The sequence below is a fragment of the Struthio camelus genome, unplaced genomic scaffold (genome assembly GCF_040807025.1).
Source record: "Struthio camelus isolate bStrCam1 unplaced genomic scaffold, bStrCam1.hap1 HAP1_SCAFFOLD_48, whole genome shotgun sequence".
NCBI classification, from domain to species: Eukaryota; Metazoa; Chordata; class Aves; order Struthioniformes; family Struthionidae; genus Struthio; species Struthio camelus.
This window is the reverse complement of record NW_027182705.1, coordinates 960,826-985,469: the sequence shown is the minus strand read 5'-3', so window position 1 is coordinate 985,469 and position 24,644 is coordinate 960,826. Positions and strand designations below refer to the sequence as shown.

At 57.1% G+C, this 24,644-nt stretch overlaps 1 protein-coding gene across 1 annotated transcript; it reads right to left on the bottom strand.

Moving 5' to 3' along the window:
* Positions 1-8,832: 8,832 nt before the first annotated feature.
* Positions 8,833-9,768, bottom strand: LOC138065211 (olfactory receptor 14C36-like). Its single transcript, XM_068929426.1, has one exon. It carries the CDS (start codon positions 9,766-9,768, stop codon positions 8,833-8,835), a length of 936 nt encoding a protein of 311 aa, XP_068785527.1.
* Between the last annotated feature and the right edge of the window lie 14,876 nt (positions 9,769-24,644).

Below are 24,644 nucleotides of genomic sequence, written 5' to 3'. Positions count from 1 at the left end.
ACTGCAGCAGAGTTGTCAGAGGGCTCAGCACCGTGTGTAAAGGTGCATCATAACGCTGTTGAAGAGGTCTGGAAGCTGGTGACCTCTCGTAGAAGGAGAAAGGCTCTTGCTCCTCCTCAAGACTTACCCTTGAAGAACAAGTTGAGCGCCCTCCAAGCCGAGGAGGAGCTGGGCATGGCTCCAGGGGAGGCAACTGGCCTGGCAGACCCTGTGCCGTGCAGGAACCCCCGGAAGAAGCGGCGAGTGATTGTTGTGGGTGACTCCCTGCTGCAGGGGACAGAGGCACCTATCTGCCGACCTGATCTCTTGTCCAGAGAGGTTTGCTGCCTGCCAGGGGCTCGAATAAGAGATGTCGTGGAAAGACTGCCAAGGCTTGTCCATGCATCAGACTACTACCCTCTGCTGATCTTCCATGTGGGTGCTAATGACACGAAAGGCAAACTGGAAACCATCAAACGGGACTTCAGAGCTCTGGGAATGGTGGTCAAGGGTCTGGGAGCCCAGGTGGTTTTCTCCTCAATCTTGCCTGTGAGGGGAAAGGACAGGAGGAGGAGTAGACAAATTTTCCAAGTTAACAGCTGGCTGCGCCGCTGGTGTTGGCAACAGGGCTTTGGTTTCTATGATCATGGGACCCTGTTTGAAGATCAACAGCTGATGGGGAGAGATGGGATCCACCTTACCAAGCGGGGCATGCGGGTCTTTGCCAACAGATTGGCCAGCCTGGTACGGAGGGCTTTAAACTAGGCAAGATGGGGGAAGGGGAGTGGTATAGTGGCAGGGGAGTCAGTAAAACACCGCTCAAGTCAGGATGCCTCCAGCGGGTGCATACAACCAGGGGAGACAGCATGGCACATGGCTATGGAGGATCCTCTTGCACCTCTCCTGGGAAGCCTGCATGCTTGACTGGCTCTCTGAAATGCCTGTATACCAATGCGTGCAGCATGGGGAATAAGCAGGAAGAGTTAGAGATCTGTGTGCGGTCGCAGGGCCATGATCTCATTGCAGTGACAGAGACATGGTGGGATAGTTCACATGACTGGGATGCTGTCATGGATGGCTATGTGCTTTTTAGGGAAGACAGGCCAGGAAGGCGAGGTGGTGGAGTTGCTCTTTATGTGAGGGAGCAACTAGAATGTATGGAGCTCTGCCTAGGGGTGGATGAAGAGCAAGTTGAGAGCCTATGGGTAAGGATTAAAGGGCAGGCTAACATGGGTGACACTGTTGTGGGGGTCTACTACAGGCCACCTGATCAGGAGGAAGTCATCGATGAGGCCTTCTACAGACAGCTGGAAGAAGCCTCACGATCACAGGCCCTGGTTCTCATGGGAGACTTCAACCACCCTGACATCTGTTGGGAAGACAGCACAGCTAGGCACAAACAGTCAAAGAGGTTCCTGCAAAGCATTGATGATAATTTCTTGACCCAGGTGGTGGAGACGCCAACAAGGAGAGGTGCAATGCTAGACCTTGTACTAACAAACAAAGAAGGTCTAGTTGGAGAGGTGAAGGTTGGGGGCAGCCTTGGCTGCAGTGACCATGAGATGGTAGAGTTCAGGATCCTGCGAGGAGGGAGCAGGGCAATGAGTAGGATTGCAACGCTGGACTTCAGGAGAGCTGACTTTGGCCTCTTGAGGGACCTACTTAGGGGAATCTCCTGGGGTAGGGCCCTAGAAGGAAGAGGGGTCCAAGAGAGCTGGTTAATATTCAAGCGTCACTTCCTCCAGGCTCAGGATCAGTGCATCCCTCTGAGGAAGAAGTTCAGCAAAGGGGGCAGGAGACCTGCATGGATGAGCAAGGAACTCCTGGCAAAACTCCAGCAGAAGAAGAAAGTGTACAGAATGTGGCAAAGGGGACAGGCCACTTGGAAGGAATACAGGGACGTTGTCAGAGTGTGCAGGGATGCGACAAGGAAGGCTAAGGCCCAGTTGGAATTAAATCTGGCAAGGGATGTCAAGGACAACAAGAAGGCCTTCTTCAAATACATCAACAGCAAAAGGAAGACTAGGGAAAACGTGGGCCCGCTGCTGAATGGGGCGGGTGCCCTGGTGACAAAGGATACAGAGAAGGCAGAGTTATTGAATGCTGCCTTTGCTTCCGTCTTCACTGCTAAGGCCAGTCCTCAGGAATTCCAGACCTTGGAGGCAAGAGAGGAAGGCTGGAGAAAGGAAGACTCTCCCTTGGTGGAGGAGGATCAGGTTAGAGATCTTTTGTCCAACCTTGACATCCATAAATCCATGGGCCCCGATGGGATGCATCCACGAATGCTGAGGGAGCTGGCGGATGTTATCGCTAGGCCACTCTCCATCATCTTTGAAAGGTCCTGGAGATCAGGAGAGGTGCCTGAGGACTGGAAGAAAGCCAATGTCACGCCAGTCTTCAAAAAGGGCAAGAACGAGGAGCCAGGAAACTACAGGCCTGTCAGCCTCACCTCCATGCCTGGAAAGGTGATGGAACAGCTCCTCCTGAAGGTCATCACTAAGCATCTGGAGGACAAGAAGGTGATCAGGAGTAGTCAGCATGGATTCACCAAAGGGAAATCATGCTTGACCAATCTGATAGCCTTCTATGACGGAATGACTGGCTGGGTAGATGAGGGCAGAGCAGTGGATGTTGTCTCCCTGGACTTCAGCAAGGCTTTTGACACTGTCTCCCATCACATCCTCCTAGGTAAGCTCAGGAAGTGTGGGCTAGATGAGTGGACGGTGAGGTGGCTTGAGAACTGGCTGGATGGCCGAGCTCAGAGGGTTGTGGTGAATGGTGCAGCGTCAAGTTGGAGGCCTGTGGCTAGTGGTGTCCCCCAGGGGTCAGTCCTGGGCCCAGTCTTGTTCAATATATTCATCAATGACCTGGAGGAAGGGACAGAGTGCACCCTCAGCAAGTTTGCTGATGATACTAAACTGGGGGGAGAGGCTAACACACCAGAAGACTGTGCTGCCATTCAGAGGGACCTGGACAGGCTGGAGAGCTGGGCGGAGAGGAACCTCATGAAGTTCAACAAAGGCAAGTGCAAGGTCCTGCACCTAGGCAGGAATAATCCCATGCACCAGTACAGGCTGGGGGTTGACCTGTTGGAAAGTAGCTCTGCCGAGAATGACCTGGGAGTGCTGGTGGACAAGTTAAACATGAGCCAGCAGTGTGCCCTTGTGGCCAAGAAGGCCCATGGGATCCTAGGGTGCATTAGGCAGAGTGTTGCCAGCAGGTCGAGGGAGGTGATCCTGCCCCTCTCCTCAGCCCTGGGGAGGCCTCACCTGGAGGACTGTGTCCAGTTCTGGGCTCCCGGTACAAGAGAGACATGGCACTCCTGGAGAGAGTCCAGCGGAGGGCTACCAAGATGATTAGAGGGCTGGAGTACCTCTCCTAGGAAGAAAGTCTGAGAGATCTGGGCCTGTTCAGCCTGGAGAAGAGAAGATTGAGAGGGGATCTCATCAACATGTACAAGTATCTGAAGGGGGAGTGTCAAGAGGATGAGGCCAGCCTCTTCTCCGTGGTGCCCAGCAACAGGACAAGAGGCAATGGGCAGAAACTGAACCACAGGAAGTTCCATCTGAACCTGAGAAAAAACTTCTTGACTGTGAGGGTGACAGAGCATTGGAACGGGTTGCCCAGAGAGGTGGTGGAGTCTCCTTCGCTGGAGATATTCAAAAGCCGTCTGGATGTGATCCTGGGCAATATGCTCTAGGTGACCCTGCTTGAGCAGGGAGGTTGGACTAGATGATCTCCAGAGGTCCCTTCCAACCTAAACGATTCTGTGATTCTGTGATTCTGTGGTTCAGGTTTGGCTTCACATGAGTCAATCTGGGCATTGCAGGGCACTTTAGAAGCCCCTGGGGTGGGGTGGGATTCAGCTCTCTCCCACCAGCTCCCCCAAAACACCGGAGGTGGGATGCCCCTTGCCCAAGCTGAAGTGGGCACAACAGAGGTGTCTGCATGCGAGCTCCTTGCCTACGCTCCCACTGTAACCAAGAGAGATGGAGGGTGGCAGTCAGTTGGTCGCACACCAACACCTGGTAACAGCTGAAGAGGCAGAGGAGGTCCAAGGCACGTGCCAGTGTCTGCTGGCTCGGATGGAGTAACTGAGAGAGCCATGTCTGGGGCTCAGGTAGGCAATTTCCTTGGCCCTCGGGAATGACACCAGATGCCTAATGCTGCTGCAGCCCCACTCATCATGAAGCTGAGGAGCAAGCAGATCCCTACACTGTAAAGAGTTGATGGCAGTCAGTGCAGACACTTGATTTAATGATGTAAAAATGGGCTGGCAGGGCCCTGTCAGATGCGAGGGATTTTTAGCAGAATCACATGTTTCTAGCAGATAGCGCATGGGACCTACAGGAAAGCCTTATGCTTTTGGACTGGTTGCTGGGCAAGTGCCCCAGAGCACTTCAGGTTCCCTACCTCTGCCCAAACAACTGAATCCCACCTCTGCCTTTAGGCAAAGGCCATCCCACCTACATTCCAGCAGGCTGCATTAATGGCACGTACATCACACCAAGATCTCGACGCACGTCCCTGCCCTTTTACAACCTTCCAGAACTCCTTCCCCTGAATCTCTTCTCACTCCCCAGATGACAGGAACAGGGACTATGCTGATGATGTCCCCAGGGTGCATGGATCACAGGCTCTCAAAGGCCCAGGTGCTGGCCAAGGCAGAGGCAGGCATGCCTCTCTGGCCTTTGCCACCAGCCAGGGCAGGTGCCAGCCTTTTATCCCTGGCCTTCCTCCTCTGCTAAGGAGGAGGTGGAGAGCCGGACAAGGGCCTGGAGGGGCTGGCTGAAGTCCCAGCTGGGCCACCTCCTGTTGGAGGCTGCCTGTTGGTGTTGGAGGGGCTGTGGTTGATTTGGGGGGCCTGGATTTGGAAGGCAGAGAAAGGGGATGGTGCTGGTGGGATACAGGAGGTGTTTGAGGAGTGCGCACTGCTGGGTGTCTCTCCCACACGGAGGAGCTGCCAAGGCCACGGCAGCTTGCTGCCTGAGTGGCTGCGGCAGGCAGGAGGGAGGTGGTTTTGGGAAGGCTGTATGAGTGCAGGGAGGGGAGGCAGAAGTGGTAGGGGAGTGTGTGGGGGTGCAGGAAAAGGGTTGCTTTCAGTGGGAAGGGGTGTGTGACTGACCAACAACCCCTACAATGGGAGAAGGCTCAGAGGGCCAGGTGCCCCAGGAAGCTCAGCAACAGTGTAGGATGGGCTCGTTAATCCTTGCTGTTGCACAGAGGACTGACTTTATCTCCACACAAAGGGGGCCAGAGGGTGACCTTTGTGTTAGATAAGCAGCCATACCCGTTAGTTGGGCCTGGTGTGAATGTTTCTCCAGTTGTTCAAAGCAATGGGAAGGTCTCCCTGAGATTAGCCAGACCAGCATGGGGGAAGTGTGTATGTGGCTCAGCCCAACACAGAGCATAAAACCTCAACAACTAACTAAGGAATTCTGGAGAGAGCAACGGGCTTGAGCTGGCATCAACCCACGTGATTCCTTCCTGGCGACTGGGGATGCCCAGCATCATGACGGTGAGCACATTTGAGACCGGTATTGGCAATCACATTGGTATCGTGACTGAACTGTGTATTGCAATTGCTAGAGTTTGTCAAGTGTAGACACTGGAGTTGTGATTTCAGTATATTGCTGAATCACTCTGTAAAACAACAATCCCATGCAACATCCAAGTCCCTCAGAATAAACTTTGATCTTAAACATTGCCCTCTCCCTACGCGTGGAATAGCTAAAGGAAACTGGTCGGAGAGTACTGCACCCTGACACTGCCCCTGTCTCCCGGTTCCAGAGAAGTGATGTGTTAACCTCAGACAAATTCTTTTCACAACATCTCCATGTACAGTCACTGCTCCTGGATCCCGCCAGCCTATGGCAGGTTGTGAACATCTGGGATGGTCAGTCCACTGTTAAGTACTGACAGATCTCATCTTCCTCCATCATCCGAGCCAGGATCTTCAATGTGGCTGAGCTGCCTGGAGTGGATTTATTTGCAAGGGACATAAAACATCGACATGCTGAAGCTTTTCTCCTCTTTCAGACATCTACGCTTTGGCCCCCAAAACCTTCATTTCCTCAAATTCCTTCATTTCCATACTCAGCCTTCTTGCTCCTGAGAGCTGGAAAACCAGCAGCACATGCCTCCATCTGATGGATGGTGGAAGAGAGGAGTTCAAGGCCACAAAAATACCTGCTACTCACCCTGGACACTGCCCATCTGGAGTGTTGGTCACATCATACAGTGACCCTGCTACTTCTTTAACCAACCCAGACACTCTGCAGCAGAGCTGGCGAGAGACTTTCAGGAGCCACTGGAAACTGCACATCATCTGCAGTACCTGCCAAGATGCTCCTCTGGAAAGAGACTGAGCATTTGCCCACGGGGGATCACAAGACAGTCCTGCTGTGCAGCATCCTGGGAGAAGCCCAGGGAGCAGCTCCGTATCTCATCTCCTTTGCTCTCCCTTGTTGGAAGGGGACAATCCGCACTGGCCTCCCCTGCCTGGGAATGATCCTCCATAATTCCCCTTCCTTGGGCAGAAACGCACTAGACCTTTGCAAAGTGACTCCCGAGTGAGAGAAGTTGCACCAGGACAAAGGCAAAGTCCTGCAGCTGGGCAGGAAGAAGCCCCTGCAGACGGTGCAGGCTGGGGACTGGCTGGCTGGGGAGCAGCTCTGCTGCAAAGGACCTGGCGTCTCCATGCACACCAACTGAACGTGAGCCAGCAGTGTGCCCTGGCAGCGATGAAAGGCAGCAGCATCCTGGGCTGCCTGAACACAGTAGCGCAGCCAGGAGATCCAGGCGAGTGATGGTCCCCCTCCACTCGCACTCATTCGACCCTAGCTAGAAGACTGCATTCAGATTTGGGCCCCCGAGCCCAAATAAAAGAAAACATTAGTAAACTGTGAGGAGTTCAGCTGAGGACCACCAAGGTGGCCATGGGCTGAGGCACAGGCCCTGTGGAGGAGAGGCTGAGGGAAATGCCTTTTTTTCAGCCTGAAGAAGAGACGGCTTTGGGAGGACCTAACAGCAGCCTTCCAGTAACCACAGGGAGGTTGTTAACGAGACAAAGTCAGGCTCCCACACAGTGGTGCATGGTGGGAAGGCAAGAGCCAGTGGGCCTAGGAGAGAAGAACTTTTTCAGCAGGAGGTCACTCAAGCATTGGATCAGGTGGTGCAGTGAGGTAGTGCCATCTCCATCCTTGGAGGCCTTCAAGACCAGGCTGGATAAAACCCTGAGTAAGCTGGCCTGACCTTGTGACCTGGACTCACCCCTGGAGTGCCCAGCCCCTCCCTGGTCATGTTGCTGTGCTTTCTCCAAAGTATGCCCTCATTTCTGAAGGGTATATAACATTTACCATCTTTAAGTGGGGGACAGGGCAAAGGCAGCATGGGGACCGAGGCAGTCACGGCAGCCCTGCTCTCCCTGGAGACCCCACTGCCCTGAGGAGGACCCAAGTGACAAGGAAGAGCCCAAGCACCAGCCGGACAAAGAGCGCCTGAGAAGATGCTGGCCTGAGCAGCTGGGAGCCAAGAGCCAAGGGGCTGACGAGCTGGCAAGACCTGCACTGGGCAGAGGCACCACCAGCTGTGTGCACACTGGCCAGAGTGACAAGCTCCAAGGCTGCTGCTTCATGCCTCAAACTCCAACGAGCAGTAGCTCACAAGCAGCGTTCCTCGGGGGGCCCTCCTGGCTCTGACACTGCTCAATACCTTCCTAAGCCACCTGGGCATGGGCATGGACTGCGCCCTCAGCAAGTCTGAGCAGAGCTAGCTCTGCGGAAGGAGGAGCCACCACTAGCAAGACCTCCGCAGGCTGTGCCGCCCAGAACTGCTTGAGCCTTATCAACAACCAATGGAAAGGTCTGTCCCTGGCACGGCCGCATTGCAAGCAGCAGCAGCAGCAGCACAGGCTGTGGCCGGATGGTCAGGGGCAGAGTGGGGTGGATGTCTTCCAAGGCCAGCAAGGTCACCTGGCTGATGTCTTTAGCCCTGCTGCATGGCAACCCCCTCCTGGGAAACCCCCCCAAACTGCCCTCTGAGGTCATCATGGGCAGCCTCCCCTCCCACCCGCCCTCCGCCGCTGCCTCCCTCCTCCTGCCTCCCCTCCCTCCTGCCTTCCCTCCCTCCCACCCTCTCTCCACCGCTGCTAACCTCCCTCCTGCCTTCCCTCCTCCTTCTAGGAGGGCAGGCAAGAGTGTAAAAACTCCTGGAAATTAGCAAAAGCGGAAACATTTGCAAATCTGAGACCCTGCCATGTCTCTTAAGAAACCTCTGCAGAAAGTGTCTATGGGTCTCCTGGGTGCTGGGCAGGGCGCTGTGGTGGTTCGGCTGCAGCCCCTGGATGCCCACCCCGCTGCCCAGCACAGCACGACAGCCCTGGCCCTGCAGCCCCTCCGCAGCTCCTGCTGCCCCAGCGACAGAGCCGCCTGCCCTGAGCTGGGGCCCCCAGGAACCTGATGCTCCTTCTCCTTTTCCAAGAGCCTAAGGGACGCGGGACCCACAGTCTCACCCTGTCTGTACTTGTCCGAGCCTGGCTGTGTGCCCCTGAGCACCCGTGGTGTCAGTGCCAAAAGAGACCCTGCAAAGGGAAACTCCCCTCATTGCACTGGGGGCATCCGAGGGAGCTCAGACTAGCGGGCTCTGAGGTTCCCCCATCTCTGCAGAGGAAGAGAGACACCTGGCTTCCTGCTTCACCATGGTCTCTGGCTCAGATTCCTGAGAAGTGGCACAAACCAAAAATTTTTTCTTTTAGTGGGAATGTATCAGAAAAGGAAGACAAACAAGAAAAGAACAACACAGAGCCCTGATGTTAAATGCCCTGTGAATGATGAGTGGGTGCACATGGGATGGTTATTGGTGCCCACATTGTACCCACTGAATCACTTTCCTCAGGGCATCCTTGAGCTCCTTGTTCCTCAGGCTGTAGATGAGGGGGTTCACTGCTGGAGGCACCACCGCGTACAGAACAGCCACCACCAGATCCAGGGAGGGGGAGGAGAGGGAGGGAGGTTTCAGGTAGGCACACATGCCAGTGCTGACAAAGAGGGAGACCACGGCCAGGTGAGGGAGGCACATGGAGAAGGCTTTGTGTCGGCCCTGCTCTGAGGGGATCCTCAGCACAGCTCTGAAGATCTGCACGTAGGACAGCACAATGAACATGAAACACCCCAAGATTAAACAGGTTGTAATCACAACAACCCCAACTTCCTGGAGGTAGGAGTGTGAGCAGGAGAGCTTGAGGATGTGGGGGATCTCACAGAAGAAGTGCCCCACAGCATTGCCTTGGCAGAGAGGTATGGAAAAGGTGTTGGCAGTGTGCAGGAGAGCATTGAGAAAACCGCTGCCCCAGGCAGCTGCTGCCATTTGGACACAAGCTCTGCTGCTCAGGAGGGTCCCGTAGTGCAGGGGTCTGCAGATGGCAACGTAGCGGTCATAAGCCATGACAGTGAGAAGAGAAAACTCTCCTCCAAACAAGAAAGCAATCAGGAAGACCTGGGCAGTGCATCCCGAGTAGGAGATGGTCGTGGTGTTTGTGAGGGAATTGGCCATGGATGTGGGGACAGTGGTGGAGATGGAGCCTACGTCGAGGAGGGAGAGATTAAAGAGGAAGAAGTCCATGGGGGTGTGGAGGCGGTGGTGGCAGGCTATGGTGGTGATGATGAGGCCGTTGGCCAGGAGGGCAGCCAGGTAGATGCCCAGGAAGAGTGCGAAGTGCAAGAGCTGCAGCTGCCAGGTGTCTGCGAATGCCAGGAGGAGAAATTCAGAGAGGGAGCTGCTGTTGGACATCATGCTCTCTCCGTGTTTGGGGGACTGTCCAAAGAGGAAGAGACATGAAGAAATTAGGAGAGACTTTTCAAAAAAACCCCAAATGTTCCAATTCATCATCCAAGCCCTTGTACTGCTTCTCTCTTTACGGAGAGCATCTGGGCGCATCACCCTTGACTGAGGTCTACTGCACACTGGCGGAGTGTGCTGTGAGGAGCAGGGAGCTCTGCCCATGGGCTCCAGGGCAGTCTGTCCATCCTGCTGTAGGGCAGTGGGGACATGGGAGTGGGGCTGACTAGCTCTGACAGTCACAAGGTCTGTCAGGTGAAAGCCACTGGGCAGGTGGAAGGAATATTTCAGCATCTTCACCACCACTTCTGAAGAATGAGGGTTGAGGAACAGAGCTTTAGGGATTTCTTCCTAATGTTTATTGTCTGTGAGATGGCCCTGTGCCCCCTGGGCAGTCTTCCTCAAAAGGCAGAAAGTCTCAGCATTTCTGCTGGGACTCCTGAGAAAGACCAATTCCCTGTCCCCTCGTGCAGAGGGAGGACAGCTTGTCTGTCTACTCGTCCTGGTCCCTCCTGTCCTGTGCTCACAGCCCTTTGAGCTGCAGGATGGTCACTCTCATCTGTTGCCGGAGAAAGTATCCAGCCCCTGCTGAGAGCAGACGAGCCCAGGTCCCAAGTGCACGTCTCCAACCTTCTCTCCCTTCCTCAGGGCACCAGAGCGACGTCTCCACACTCCCCTTCTAGCCAAGCACACACAGGGCTCTTTTCAGCTGCCCACATACAGCTTCCCAGCACCATCTCCATACACCCAGCATCTCTGAAGACTCTTCACCCCTCCCTCACACAGCACGGAGATGGTGGTAGGAGGCAGCGGTGCCCTTCTGGAGGGCAGCCCCAAGCCTGCCAGGACACCACAGGGAAATGGTCCAAGGACTGTTAGGACTGCAGATGGGCTCTCCTTCTGGGACAGTCAGCTCCACTCCCCTCCCCACCCACTGCATGTCCTGGAGCTGCACCGGTCACAAGGGGGCTGCGGACACCTCACTCCCAAGCAGAGACCTCCGTGGCACAACTCTCCGGGCAGGTGTCTGAGCTGCAGCTGAAAACCCACCACCCCCAGGGAGCCCGAGAGAAGAACAAGGGCAGCACGGAGAGGAGGGGAAACAAGGAGCAACACCACAATCCTGCTGCCACGGGAGGCAAGGAGAGAGGGGCAGATGGGCACTCGGGAAAGCCTTCACCTCCTCAGGTGGGCATGCTACCCCAAAGACAGTGACATTGCAGGACAAGCGCTCTCAGCCCCTTTGTCGGGCAGCACAAAACGGGCCCGTGGCAGGAGAGATGCCCCTCTCCTCTGCTGCAGGTCTGCCTGCAGAGCAGGTGGCTCATGCCCTGGACTCCACAGCTGTGAGGGCCGAGGCTCTGCTCGGTGGGAGAGGAGACATGGCGGGCTGGCTCGGAGCAAGCTGTCTGCCTTGCAGGGACTGATTAAGATGTACTCAAATCCATCCTCCCACGACGACTCTGTTTGCAGTTCCCTCTTATTCCCTACCCGTCTCTGATGCCCGGAGCTGTCTCTGCTGAGAGCTCTTGCTCTCTCTCCCAATGTCTTTTCCTTGATGGTGCTCACAGACCCCATCCCACCCTCTGCACACTCACTTCTGCCCTACAGAAACCTGCCAGGGCAGGGCACTGGGCAGCGGTAGCTCTGTGCTCACAGGTCCCAAGGAGCAGGTCAGAAAAACCCTCATGAGGCAATAAAGGTGCTGCTGGTGCTGCCTGCAGGCTGAGGTGGGATCAAAAGGGTTTGCTGAAGTTTCTCACAGACATAGCGATCTCCGAGAGTGAAGGTTTGGGAGTCCTAGTTCCTTGACAAACCAGAAGAATGTTTCCTTTTTCACTCCATGCCAAAATTAGGATCTGAGTTTTCTAGTTTTATTGCGACTAACTAGCTTTTACTAGAAGGAAAGCTCCTTCCCTTTCACTCAGCCTTTCTTTCACCTGCCTCTGAAAAGACCTTTTGGACATGTCCTCTGCATGAGCTAGAGCTCTTAGCACCCGGGACCCCCATAGGGCCCTCTCGATGGGAGAAGGATGGGAGACTTCTGTCCTGCCAGGAGTCACTCAATGCATCAGAATCTTCCAGTATTGGCAGCGATGAAAGGCAACAGCATCCTGGGCTGCCTCAACACAGTAGCGCAGCCAGGAGATCCAGGGAAGTGATTGTCCCCCTCCACTCAGCACTCATTCGACCCTAGCTAGAAGACTGCATTCAGATTTGGGCCGTGCCCCCGCCCCCAATAAAAGAAAGCATTAGAAAACTGTGAGGAGTTCAGCTGAGGACCACCAAGGTGGCCATGGGCTGAGGCACAGGCCCTGTGGAGGAGAGGCTGAGGGAAATGCGTTTTTTTCAGCCTGAAGAAGAGACGGCTTTGGGAGGACCTAACAGCAGCCTTCCAGTAACCACAGGGAGGTTGTCAAGGAGACAAAGTCAGGCTCCCACACAGTGGTGCATGGTGGGAAGGCAAGAGCCAGTGGGCCTAGGAGAGAGGAACTTTTTCAGCAGGAGGTCACTCAAGCATTGGATCAGGTGGTGCAGTGAGGTAGTGCCATCTCCATCCTTGGAGGCCTTCAAGACCAGGCTGGATAAAACCCTGAGTAAGCTGGCCTGACCTTGTGACCTGGACTCACCCCTGGAGTGCCCAGACCCTCCCTGGTCATGTTGCTGTGCTTTCTCCAAAGTATGCCCTCATTTCTGAAGGGTATATAACATTTACCATCTTTAAGTGGGGGACAGGGCAAAGGCAGCATGGGGACCGAGGCAGTCACGGCAGCCCTGCTCTCCCTGGAGACCCCACTGCCCTGAGGAGGACCCAAGTGACAAGGAAGAGCCCAAGCACCAGCCGGACAAAGAGCGCCTGAGAAGATGCTGGCCTGAGCAGCTGGGAGCCAAGAGCCAAGGGGCTGACGAGCTGGCAAGACCTGCACTGGGCAGAGGCACCACCAGCTGTGTGCACACTGGTCCGAGTGCCAAGCTCCAAGGCTGCGACACGACATGCAAGAGCCTGGTAGAGGAGGAGGTGGGTAACGCCACAGCAGCTTGCCCGGGTGACCAAGTGAGCTGGCTCTCTGGGCTCACCAGTGCTCCTGCGCGGGTGTGCCGGGAGGGTTCAGGCTTGGGGTGGGGGCTAAGCCACAGGGGTTCTCTCTCCCAGGCTGTACGACAACCCCCTCCTGGGAAACCCCCAAACCCCCCTACTGAGGTCATCATGGGCAGCACCTTGCCTCTAGGGCAGTTGGCTCTTGTGACGTCATAAACAGCTGCCCTACATAAAAGCCCCGCCGGCCCAGATGGGCAGCTCTGCAAACAGGAAGGCTTGCAGGAGCCAGCGGGCGCTTTGGCAAGAGGCGTTTGGGTAGTTGCAGCACTGCGACCTTTTCCCTCTTGCTGGAGACTGGGCTGGACTAGGCAAGATGCCAACCGAGCTGGGCAGGTGGGTGCAACAGGGCCCAAAGAGCAGGGAGGGGTAAGGCAAGGAGCCCTGTGTGCCGCCCGGCTTCCTTGGCACGGACAGGCAGCCCCAGAGCACTGGGGATGCATGCAGCACTGCCCTCCAGCCTGGGGAGCCAGGCAGCCCCGCAGAGCCTTCTGGTGGGCAAGACCCTGCCCATTCTCCTTGGGAGAGCCCAGGGGCACCAGGCTGCTGCCCGTGTGTCAGGCCAGACATCTTCAACTGCCTTAGTGCCCCCAGGGTGGTGGGCTCCAGCGCAGAGCTTCCTAAACACCCCTGGGCCCTGCGCTTCTCCGCTCTGCTGAGCTGAGCAACCTGGTGGCAAGGTAGCCCCTAAATGCATCACCACAAGATCAAAGCCCAAGCTGTAGGCTCGGATAACAACAGCGGTCCCTCTCTTGTAGACGAAGCATCGCCTGGCAGAATGGCAGCAGGTTCCTGAGGGGCCTTTTCCTGCTGGCCCCAATCTTTGCTGGTGAGTAGTGCTGATCAAACACCTTGCGGGGCAGCCCAGGCCTACTGGATGCCAGCTGTCAGCGGGAGGGAGAGGCAGTAGATCCCGTGTCGCCTCCCAGCTTCACATCTCTGTGAGAGTGAAGGCCAGAGATGGTCTGCACAGGTGGCCTGCGGCCTGCCTCCCGCCTTCCCTGGGCTCAGGCAGTGTTAGGGAGCGGAGCGCATAGGATCGTTTTGGCGAGAGGTCCCTCCCTGCTTCAGAGCTTTGGGCTTTGAATGTCTGTGCAGAACCTTGCGTGGCCGGGTGCATTTTGTCTTGGCTCAGGACCACATGCCTTCACTAGCCTGCGGGTCTGTGGCCGTTGGGTGTAGCTATTGTCCAAGCTCCGGGGCCTGGGGGGTGCCCCAGGGGTTGGAGCCACAGCCTCTCTCTGCACTGGCTCCAGCTCCAGCTGTCCCAGCCAAGCTCTTGCCCCCAACGGGTGGGAGGCCACAATGTGCCTACAGGGAACATGGGAAAGCCTCCTAATACAACTGTCTCTTGACGTGGTGACTTCCAGCTGGGCTTTACTGCTGGGGCTTGCTGCTCAGCGAGAGCAAGGGGCAGAAGGAAGCGCTGCAGGTACGTGCCTCTTGCTGGGGGAAGGCAAAGTGCGGCCGAGGCCCTAGCTCTGAGCTCCTGCCTCCCCTGCCAAAGGTGGGAAGCTGCTCCACAGTGCCAGGGCTCATCCTCACAGAGACGTGGGAGGGGGTGGGGACGCTGGTGCCTGTCCATCCGCTGCCATAGCTGCTGAATGAGCTTTGACACAGAGATGTCCCTGAGGGAGCTCTGCAGGCTGACAGGCTGAAGAAAGGAGAAGTGGGGCAGCAGGTGGCTTTGCTCTTCCCAGAGACAGTGGCTGCAGAAAGGCCTGCAGCCCTCTGCCTTGCTCCAGACTGATGGAGAGCAGCAGCAGCTGCTGCCTGCTGCTCCCAGGGAAGTCTCCTCTGCGAAGCCCCCACAGCGCTCCTTGTGCTTGCTCTCACGGAGGGCCTTTGTGTTCCAGGAGAAGGCAGGGGAGCTGCTGGAAGCAGAGCTCACGACTCTCGGGTAAGAGCGCTTCCTTACCATGGGCCCCATCTTACCATGGGCAAAACATGCAGGGCTCCAGTCTTTCCCACCTGCTAAACGTGGAGGTGAAGGGGGAGCCTTTGTGAAGGCGAGGGAGGGAAGAGGAGGGGGGCAAGGACATGGCACCCTGCAGGAATCCTGCCTGCGTTTGGAGCCTGCCTGCAGGGGCTGGGTGGCCCTTGGACAACACATGCTTTCCCTTTGTCTTCAGCAACTCGCTGGCCTTGCTGAGGGAGAAAATCCGTGAGCGGGAGCTTCTGGAAGAGCAGGTGGCTCGCCTGCAGGCAGAGATGGGTGCCGCAAAGGAGGCCCTCCTGCACTCCGTGGAAGAAGTCTTGGAGGAGAGCAAGATGGCCGAGGAGAAGAGAGGGGTAAAGAGGCTGGGAGTGGAGGAGAGACCTTGCTGTCCTTTGGAGGCTCCCTCCTGCCGCTTCCTCCTGGCTCTTCTCAGAGCCAGCTCTGTCCTCTTGCTGCCCAGTGTGGCACCTTTTCCAACAAGTCTTGCCCGTGGGGGACTGACCCCGAGTCTCCCCTTTGCTCTGGGCAAGCACTCAGCACTCACGCACGAGTGCCCGCTGAGGCGTTTGTGTCATTCTCCACGTTCACTCCCGTCTCTCCCTTCTTTCCCAATGTTTTTCCCAGCACCTTCTTGACTTGACCCGGGCAGCACTGCAGAAGACAGCGGCAAACTACCTCGAGATGGTGGACTGGGCTCTGAAAACCACAGGTATGCCTAGGGAGAGTCTCCTGGCACTCGGCTGCTCTATGGCCCCCCCAGAAAGTCTGCCCAGCTGCGCTTGCAACCTTGAGAAATACCTGCTAACTCGCTGCTTCTCCTGGCCTCTTTCCATGTGTCTTTCAGGGGCCACAATCGACACAGAGAGAACATCCAGCACCTATGGTGGGCGAGGCGGTGGGGCTCGCTGGCTTGGCCTATGGTTCTTCTCAGTTGCCAACCCTCCCGACACCATTCTGCAGGTAATAGCAGAGACAGCATGACTTCTGAGGCCCTTCCTTGCTTTCCAGTTGGGGCAGCAAGTCCCAAACGCCTCCCGTCACAGCAGCAGTATCGCTCAACCTTACCACGCTCATTGTCTTCCTGACGATCCCCCGTGCTTCCCGACAGTGCTGCCCTCCCAGCTGGAGGGGAACGGAGCTGAACCCAGCGGCAGCAACCTGCCCACAACCCTTGGTCGCCGTTTGCTGAGCACCTTTGTCCTCCTGGCAGCTGCGTTTGCCCACCTCCACTCCAGTGGTTGCTTTCCAGAGAGAGGGGAAGCTGTGGGGGGACCTGCCAAGCCCCTGAGGCAAGGACAGAGCCTCCTGCAGGCCCCCGAGCCTGACGGGATCTGCCCAGTGGGAGGAAGCGTGGCAGCTGGACTGGGCCTCGTCTCTCCCGCACAGCCTTCAAAGGCTCATGGGGTGACATGCGCTAGGGAGAGCCGCCCTGTCTCTGAACGCCGTGCAAAATCAGAGCAGGATTCTGGAGAGGCAGTTGAGCCTAGATGTTTCGTAAGGAAGACTTGCGTATTCTGAAAACAAGTGTGAAAGTGCCCCCTCCTGTCCCTTCCAGCCACTTGTGCACCTTTCCAGGCAGAATGGCAGGCGAGAGACAAAGGCAGGCCTGTGCTTCTTGCAAAGCCGCCCGTCCTGTGGGCTCCTGGAGCGCCTTGCCATTGGAGGTGTCTGCTTTCTGCTTGCAGCCGCACACTTCGCCTGGACAGTGCTGGGCTTTCCAAGGAGCTGAGGGCCAAGTGGTCATCCGGCTGCCTGAGCACATCTGGCCAAGGGCTGTCACCGTGGAGCACATCTCCAAGGCAGTCTCTCCTTCCGGGCAAGTCAGCAGCGCCCCCAAAGCTTTTGCTGTCTCTGTAAGTCTCTCTGCCTTGCACCTCCAGCGGGGGGGCGGGGAGGCAATCTGGCCATGGCCGAAAGCTGCAAGGGAGACTCGTTGCTCCTGGCAGCTTGGTGGCTGGTGGCTGCAGAGCAGCGCGTCCCTGCCTGGGGTCTGTGGGGGCCCACGGTGCCGTTGTGCCACTCCGGCTTGTTGTGTGCTTCCTGGCCCAAGGGTCTGGGAGCACTTGCTCAACACAGCCTGACCCACAGCCACACTCACCTCCTCCAGACCGCTGCGAGAGGAGCGGGGCAGGAGGCAGGCATCCCCGATTGGGACGCCGCGGGCGCTTTTCCTTAGGCTCTGCTGGAGCCTGACCTGCCCCCACTGTCTGTTGCCTTGGAGGGCGTGGGTGAGGAAGCAGCAGCAGAAACTCTCCTGGGGCTCTTCCTATTTGACGTGGACAAAGAGGCTGTTCAGACCTTCCGCCTGGAGGTACTGGCAGTGCGTGTGGGCGCGATGGGAGGGACGAACGGAGCTTTGCCTGCCAGTCCTGGGCGACAGCGGGTGGAGGATGACGCCAAGCATCCTGCGCCTCGTGGCTCTGGCGTGGGAACCATGGCTGCCGCCTCTGCCAGGGCTGCCGCCTCGGGTTCCCCAGCAGGGCTAGCGCTGGCCAAGGAAGCCACCTTGCTGGGCTGCTGCTCTTTGCAGCCGAGTGAGGATGGCTCCCCCCGTCTCCTTTCCAGAAGCAGCCTCCCAGAACCTTCCAGTATATCAAGTTCCAGGTGCAGAGCAACTGGGGCAACCCCGAGTACACCTGTATTTACCGAGTGCAGGTTCACGGGGTGCTGGCAAGGCACAACTCCCACCTGAGCCAGGAGACAAGAGAGCTTCTCTGAGCGGCAATTAAAAGAGCAGGAAACCATGGGGCAGCTCACGTTCATGTGATTCGGCCCACCCGGGGCTTCATTCCTGAGCCAGGCTGCCCGCGGTGCGCATGAGGAGCACCTCGAGAGAGACCCAGGAGAGGGGCCGGGTCTCTGACAAGTGCAGCTCTGCCTCCAGGAAGCGTGAGGGCCCTCGGCTTCCTCCAAGACAACTCTGCAAAGGAAGGAAGCAGAGAGACCCTTTGGCAAGTCTCCTCCGCGCGTCCTGTCATCCATAGGACAGGCATCTGCCACCACCTCTCTCCAGTGCCAGCGAGCTGCCGCAGCCGTCAGCTCCTCCAGGGCCAGTCCAGCTTGCAGCACTGCTGAGGGAAGGCCCTTTCCCCCATGGTCGAAGGGTGGGCCTTGTCTTTGGCCGCAGGGGACAGGCCGGGGCCCTTGGGCTCCAAGGGCCTAGCAGGGACCCTCCGTGGGACAAACCATACCCAGATACAGCGTCCGTAGGGCTGCCGCCGCCGCGCAGACGTGACGAGCGCCCTGTGCAGGTCGAGAGGAGCTGGCAGCGCTCCAGGAAGTCCCCCAAGAAGTGCCGGAGCGCTCCCAGGACCCCCTGGCCAGGGATCTCCGCAGAGGGCAGTGCCCCCCGTCCGTGTTTCCTAAACCCCCGCGTCAGCCCATCAATACGTGCGGCCGTGTGAGCCGGCGGCGGCGCTGCTCTCGCGCGGTCGGCACAGCCGCAGGGCCGGGGCCGGGGCCGGGGTCGGGGTCGGGGTCGGGGCTGGCTGGAGGCCGGGGCTGGCTCTGGCCCTCGGCGCCGGGGGGCAGCAGCGCCGGGCGAGACCCCGGGGGCAGCGGGCTGGAGCCCGGAGCGGGCTGCTCTCCTGCTGGGGCTGCGCAGCGGTGCGCCGGCTCCCGCAGCAGCAGGCGGCTCCGCAGGAGCAGGAGGGCGACCGGCCTCCTCGTGCGCCCACCGCCAGCCACGGACACCCCCCAGCGCCGCCGGGCACTGCAGCTCCCGGCAGCCGCGGGCCCCGGACACGGCCCCGGCGGCCCCCAGCCCCCCGACGGCCGGGGCAGCGGGGCCGGGGGCTGCGGAGGGCCCGGCTCCCCACGCTCCCCGCCCCGCCCCCGCCCCCCCGCCTCAGGGCCGGCACCCCTCCCCCCGGGCCGCTGCAGCCCCGCCCGGCGTTGCCCAGCAACCCCACCAGCTGCAGGTCACGTGGCCTCCTCCTGCCCCGCCCCCCCTGCCCCGGTGCTGCCTAGCAACAGCGGCCCTTGGGCCCCCAGGGCTGCCCCGGCCTGGCTGGGCCTCCCCTCCCGCCCTCCCTCCTCCTGCCTCCCTCCTCCTGCCTTCCCTCCCTCCTGCCTCCCTCCTCCTGCCTCCCTCCTCCTGCCCTCCCTCCCTCCTGCCTCCCTCCCTCCTGGCTTCCTTCCTCCTCCTGCCTCCCTCCTGCCTTCCCTCCCTCCTGCCTCCTCCCTCCTGCCTCCTCCCTCCCTCCCTCCTGCCTCCCTCCTGCCTCCCTCCTCCTGCCTTCCCTCCCTCCTGCCTCCGTCCTCCTTCCTCCCTCCTCCTGTTTTCCCTCCCTCCCGACCTCCCTCCTCCTGCCTCCCTCCCTCCTGCCTCGCTCCTCCTTCCCTCCCTCCCTCCTTCCGTCCCTCTCTCCCTCCTGCCTTCCCTCCCTCCTTTCTTCCCTCCCCTCCTTCCTCCCTCCCTCCTTCCATCCCTCTCCCCCTCCTTCCTTCTCTCCTTCCTGGGCTCTGGGCCTGGAGTGAGGCCGGGCAGGGTTGGCCATCCCACCAGGCAGGGGCTGAGCCCAACGGGAAGATGGAGCTCGTCACATGCAGAGATCACCCCTCACCAGGACCGTGGGGAACACCCAGTGCTGGAAATGGCTGCTACAAGGGGTCTGTGAGGAGTTTCCTGGGGCAGTTTCTCCTCTCTGTTCACACAACAACAAGCTGGGCTGGATCTCTGCCCCGAGGCACCCTGCTTGAGGGCCCCCGTGGGCAAGAGGATGGTCTGGAAGCCCAGTAGACAGCCCCAGGACCTCCTCTGCATGCTCCCTGCCAACCCTGCAGAGAATCCAGCAGAGGGCTCGTCCTCCCGGGGGTGGGGGGGGGTCACAGCTGGATGCCCAGTCCTCCAGCTGGGTGCAGAGCCCTGTCTGGAGGTGGCTTTTGGGGTAAAGGCCAGCATGCGGCCTGGGGGAGATTGTCTCAAGACCATGGGCTGGAGATAGGGCCTGAGGGTCAGCAGGAAACTGATCTGGCTGCTGGGTCCTGCTTCCATCAATGCAAGCTCTGACATAGGGTCCCAGCCTCCCTTTTGGTGTCATCTGTCAGAAGTGATGATGACACTATGACCAGGGAAGCTGGGGAGAATTATTCCTTCTTCAGTCACTTCCTAGGCCATGTGGGAGGCCAGGACAGCAAGGACTTCTGGCTCTGCGGCGTGAACACACTTTAGTGTAGCCACAGTGTGTCCATTGTCTTGGATTAAATGTCAGCATCTTTCTCTCCAAGACCATTGCAAGCCCAGTTCCACTTCCTTCTGATGTGTCCCCACCCCTCCTCTGATCTCACCAACTGTTCCTGCACCCCGTCCCCTGCTCTCCCGCAGGGTCTCGAGCTGGCAGTACTGCTCTGGAGAGTGAGTGGGCTGTGGGGCCACAGGGCCACGGGGGTGACTCTGCACTGGCCATGCTGGTGCGGGTGGGAAGCAGACCCAACCGAATGGGGATCATGGCCTGTAACCCCTCCAGGGATCCAGCACATGGTATTTCATTAACGATGACATGAATCACTCTCCCGTCTCCCTTCCCTGGGCCAGCTGGGAAGCTGGCTCCCCACTGCCTCTCTCTCGTGATTGCAGAGTCCTCCTTTGCCTGTGGATACCTGCGTTTTGTGGTTTCCCTTTAAGGGACTCCACCTTGGAGGACTTCTCATTTTGGGAGGCTCCACTTGCTTCCCACCCCAGGCACACGCTGTCCCAGGAGAGCCCCTGTGCTCTCCTGGCACCTCCAGCTTCTGCTCCAGAAGGAGGGACATCTGACCCTGTGCCTGAACCTGTGCGACAGCCCCGGCTATGTACAACAGTGACAATCCCTCATCTCCCCTGGCACTGGACACTGAGGGGGGAATCCTCAATCCTAAATCCCTTGGTGTCTAAGAGATCATAACCGGATGATGAGCTTTTGGCTCCTGACCCCATGGACAAGGCTGCCCAGCAAGCCCTTGTGGGCTGCACTCCTTGGGCCTATTTTTGACACTAGCTCTGGAAGAAGCACCCAGGGTTCAGACACGGCACTGGCTAGAACTGCCTTTATTACTGAGACACTGTGAGGGAGCCAGCTCTGACTTAGCGTTAGACACAATGTTGTGTGGCCACCAGGTGAGACATTGCATTAAAACCTGGGTGAATTGCAAGCATTTATATAGCAAAATGATAACAAATGAACTTCATCATCACCATCATCATCATAGTAACAGTAGTAATAATAAAATTAAAGTGAACAACACCAAAACTGAGTCCTGGTTTGGGATACACTGGGATTCAGTGGTGGAGAGGAAAGGCAATTTTAGCACTGCTGAAAAATGTCCATGCAATCACTTTCCTCAGGGCATCTTGGAGCTCCTTGTTCCTCAGGCTGTAGATGAGGGGGTTCACTGCTGGAGGCACCCCGTTGCCAGCAGCTCCCTCGGTCCCTGCAGCCTGGCCCCACTCAGGAGCAGAGGCCCAGCTTAAGGCCTGATGTTCTCTCTCCCCTGGGCTCCCTCCTCCTGGGAAATGTTCACTGCAGTCGACTGAAATCATCACCTAGGGTCCCTTTCTGAACACTGAAGTTTCTAAACACCCCTTACTGCATGGCAATTTGTCCCATCAGAGGGTGGTTATCTGCAAGAGCTGGACCTGTCCCACTCTGGAAGATCCTCTTCCCATCTCTTAACTAGGCAGGAACCTAGGACAAGGAGGGAGGTCATTTTCCCATGGTTCAGGTATTGATTCCGATGAGTCAATCTGGGCATCGCATGACAGTTTGAGAAGCTTCTGGGATGGGATTGGATTCAGCTCTCTCCTATGAGCTCCACAAACACACAGGAGGTGGGATTCCCCTTGCCCAAGCTGGAGTGTGCACAGCATGGATGCCTGCAAGCGAGCCCCTTGTCTACGCTGCCATTGTAACCACTGGAGATGGAGGTGGGAGTCAATTGTGGGAACCACATTTCCCCATTACATTGCCATCTGCTATCTATGACAGCATGACTCTGCTCTAAATCCAAGCCTTTGCATGCACGAGGTCCTTGGTAGCAGGTCTCCCTGTGACAAATCTTTGCCTTCTTGACTTCAGTCTTCACCCCCAAAGTCTCCTGGACTGGTGTGCGTAGTAGAGTCAGGAGTCCAGACGAGAATACCAACCCACGTTGCCCGAGGGTTGAGTGAAGGATGACTTGCAAGAACTCAACCCATACAACTCTATGAGATTGGATGGGCTGCATCCAAGGACCCTGAGAGGGCTGGCCACTATCAAAGCAAAGTGACTCTATATCGTCTTGGAAAGGTTGTGGAGATAATGGCAGGTCCGAATGAGCAGAAAAAAGGAATATGTTGTGCTCATCTTTAACAGAGGCCACCAGGACAAGCCGGGGAGCTGCAGGCCGTTCAGCCTGACTTGAGTGAGGAGTGTGTCCTGGAGCTATTCATCTTGGATCACATCTCTGGCTACATGAAGGAGAAGAAGGTGCCTGGGAAGAGTCAGCACGGATTTACTGAACATAAATCATTCCGAACCAACATGATTGCCTTCTGTGATAAAAGACCTGTACTTGTGGCAGAAGAAAGAGTAGGAGATGTCATTCACCACAGTTTTAGCCAGACTTTTGGCACTGTCTCCCACAACATTCTTGTATCCAAGGGAGGCCTTACAGCAGGCTGGGTCGACATTCAGATGGGTGAAAAGCTGGTTGGATGGTGGAGCTCAGAGGGTTTTTGTGAGTGGGTCAGGCTTCACCAAGAAGCCAGTGGCAAGTGGAGGATGCAGGGGTCTACACTGCAACCTGACCTGTCTGACAGGCTCATCAGCGGCCTGGAGGACATCTGTCTTGTCCCAGTTGCAGATGACAGCGAATGGGGCAGAACAGTCATGTGCCTGAGGGCTGCCTTTCAGAGGGAGCTTGGCAGGTGGGAAGAATGGGCTGTCAGGAACTCTGTGAAATGCAACAAGGACAAATGCCCTATCTTCACCTGGGAAAGACCAACATCCTGCAGTGACACGGGCTGGGGAGTTCTGGGTGGGCAGCAGCTCTGCACAAAAGGACGTGGCGATCTTTGTGGGCAGCGAGCTGGACGTGAGGCTGCAACGGAGACCACAGCATTGTGGGTTGCATGACCAGGAGCACAGCCAGGAGATGGAGGGAAGTGATGATGCCCCTCTACTCAGCACTCATCCGAGCACATCTAGATACATCATCCTTTCAGGCAGCCTAGAGAAGAACGCTGTTGATCACTCAGAGTTCAGTGTCAGGCGGCCAATGTGTTTGGGGGCCGGAGCACTTGTCCTGGGAGGAGAGGCTGAGGGAACAGGTCTTGTTCAGCCTGGAGAAGGAAAGGTTTCTGAGGGTACCCATTGCAGCATCCCAACTCAAGCTTACCACCAATAAAGAACCTGGTATGTGCAGAGAGTCATGGCAGGACAACGAGAAGCAATAAAGCTGCCACAAGTGCAGCTAAAATTGGATTTAAGGGAGAAAAATCAATCTGGGGCCTGGAAGGTTCTCAGTTCAAGGTTTATTGTGGGTGACTGCTTGTTCAGAATGGGCCCTCCTCACCGTCTACAACACCTGCACATTACAACACAGTGCCCAATGAGTGTGACGCATACAGAAAGTCATGGCATGAGGGTGACTGCACTCTAATTTGCCTAAGGACCTTACTGGATGCAGTAAAATCCAGAAGGACTGGAAGAGCCTTACATATCTGAGGCAGGCATAGGTAATGTTGACTTTGTCCCTGTGGGAGGCCGAGGGAGCTGGGTTGGTTCATCCTGGAGAAGAGGAGGCTTTGGGGAGATCAAATAACAGCCTGCCCATAGCCACCAGGAGGTCATCATGAAGATGGAGGCAGGCCCTTCACTGTTGTACACGACAGGAGGAAGAGGCCCAATGGGCACTAGCTGAAACAAGAGCAGATCAGGCTGGGGATAAGAAAACACATTTTACCCATGGACTGGGTAAAGTCACGCCAAGCACTGGGGCAGGTTGCCCAGAGACGCTGTGCCATCTCCATCCTCAGAGGTTTTCAAGTCCTAAATGAATGAAGCCCTGAGCAACCTGGTAGGATCTGATAGTTGACCCTGCCTTGGGAAGGAGGTTGGGCTAGAGACCTCCAGAGGCCCCTCCCAGCATGAAGGATTCTGCATTTTCTTCCACCCCACATCTTCCTTTGTGGACGTGGAATCAGAGAAACTCTTCAGCTTCCCTGTGACCATGGCAGTGTGTCAGACAGAAGTAGGAGCAGATCAACAGCATGTTTCTTGTCCTGCTCTGGTTAGTGTCATTCCCATTCAGGAGTGCTTTGCAGGTACCCACAGTGAGCACTGGTTTTTTTTTTCTTTTGCTTCACCTTTTATTGCATTATGCCCTCTTTTCCACCTGACAAGGTCTTCTCTTTTACCATCCTGATCCCCGCCCATGCAGTCAGCACACACCTGTTTCCCGATCTCCACTGGCCCTGGTTATACGTTCTTTGTACATTCTTTGGGCCTCTCTGAGATGGTGTCTGTGGTGATTTCTACATTTGCCAGCAGCTCCGTTAAACTAGCACCTCCTTTTATTATCCGCAGTGTCCTGCAATGCCTCATGCTGTTATCCTGTCAGAGGCACAGGAAGACAGGACGAGCCATCTGTACACGCATATTAAGAGCTGACACAAAGGAGCTCGAGTCCAGAGGGGCCTTGAGAAACTTGGGGTTTTGTCCAACACAAACCTCATGGAGTTGTGCAAGGAAAAGTGGCCAGTCCTGCATTGTGGGAGCAAAAAACCCTGCAGGTTTTCTCAGGACAGGCTGAGAGCTGACCATCAGAGGAGTG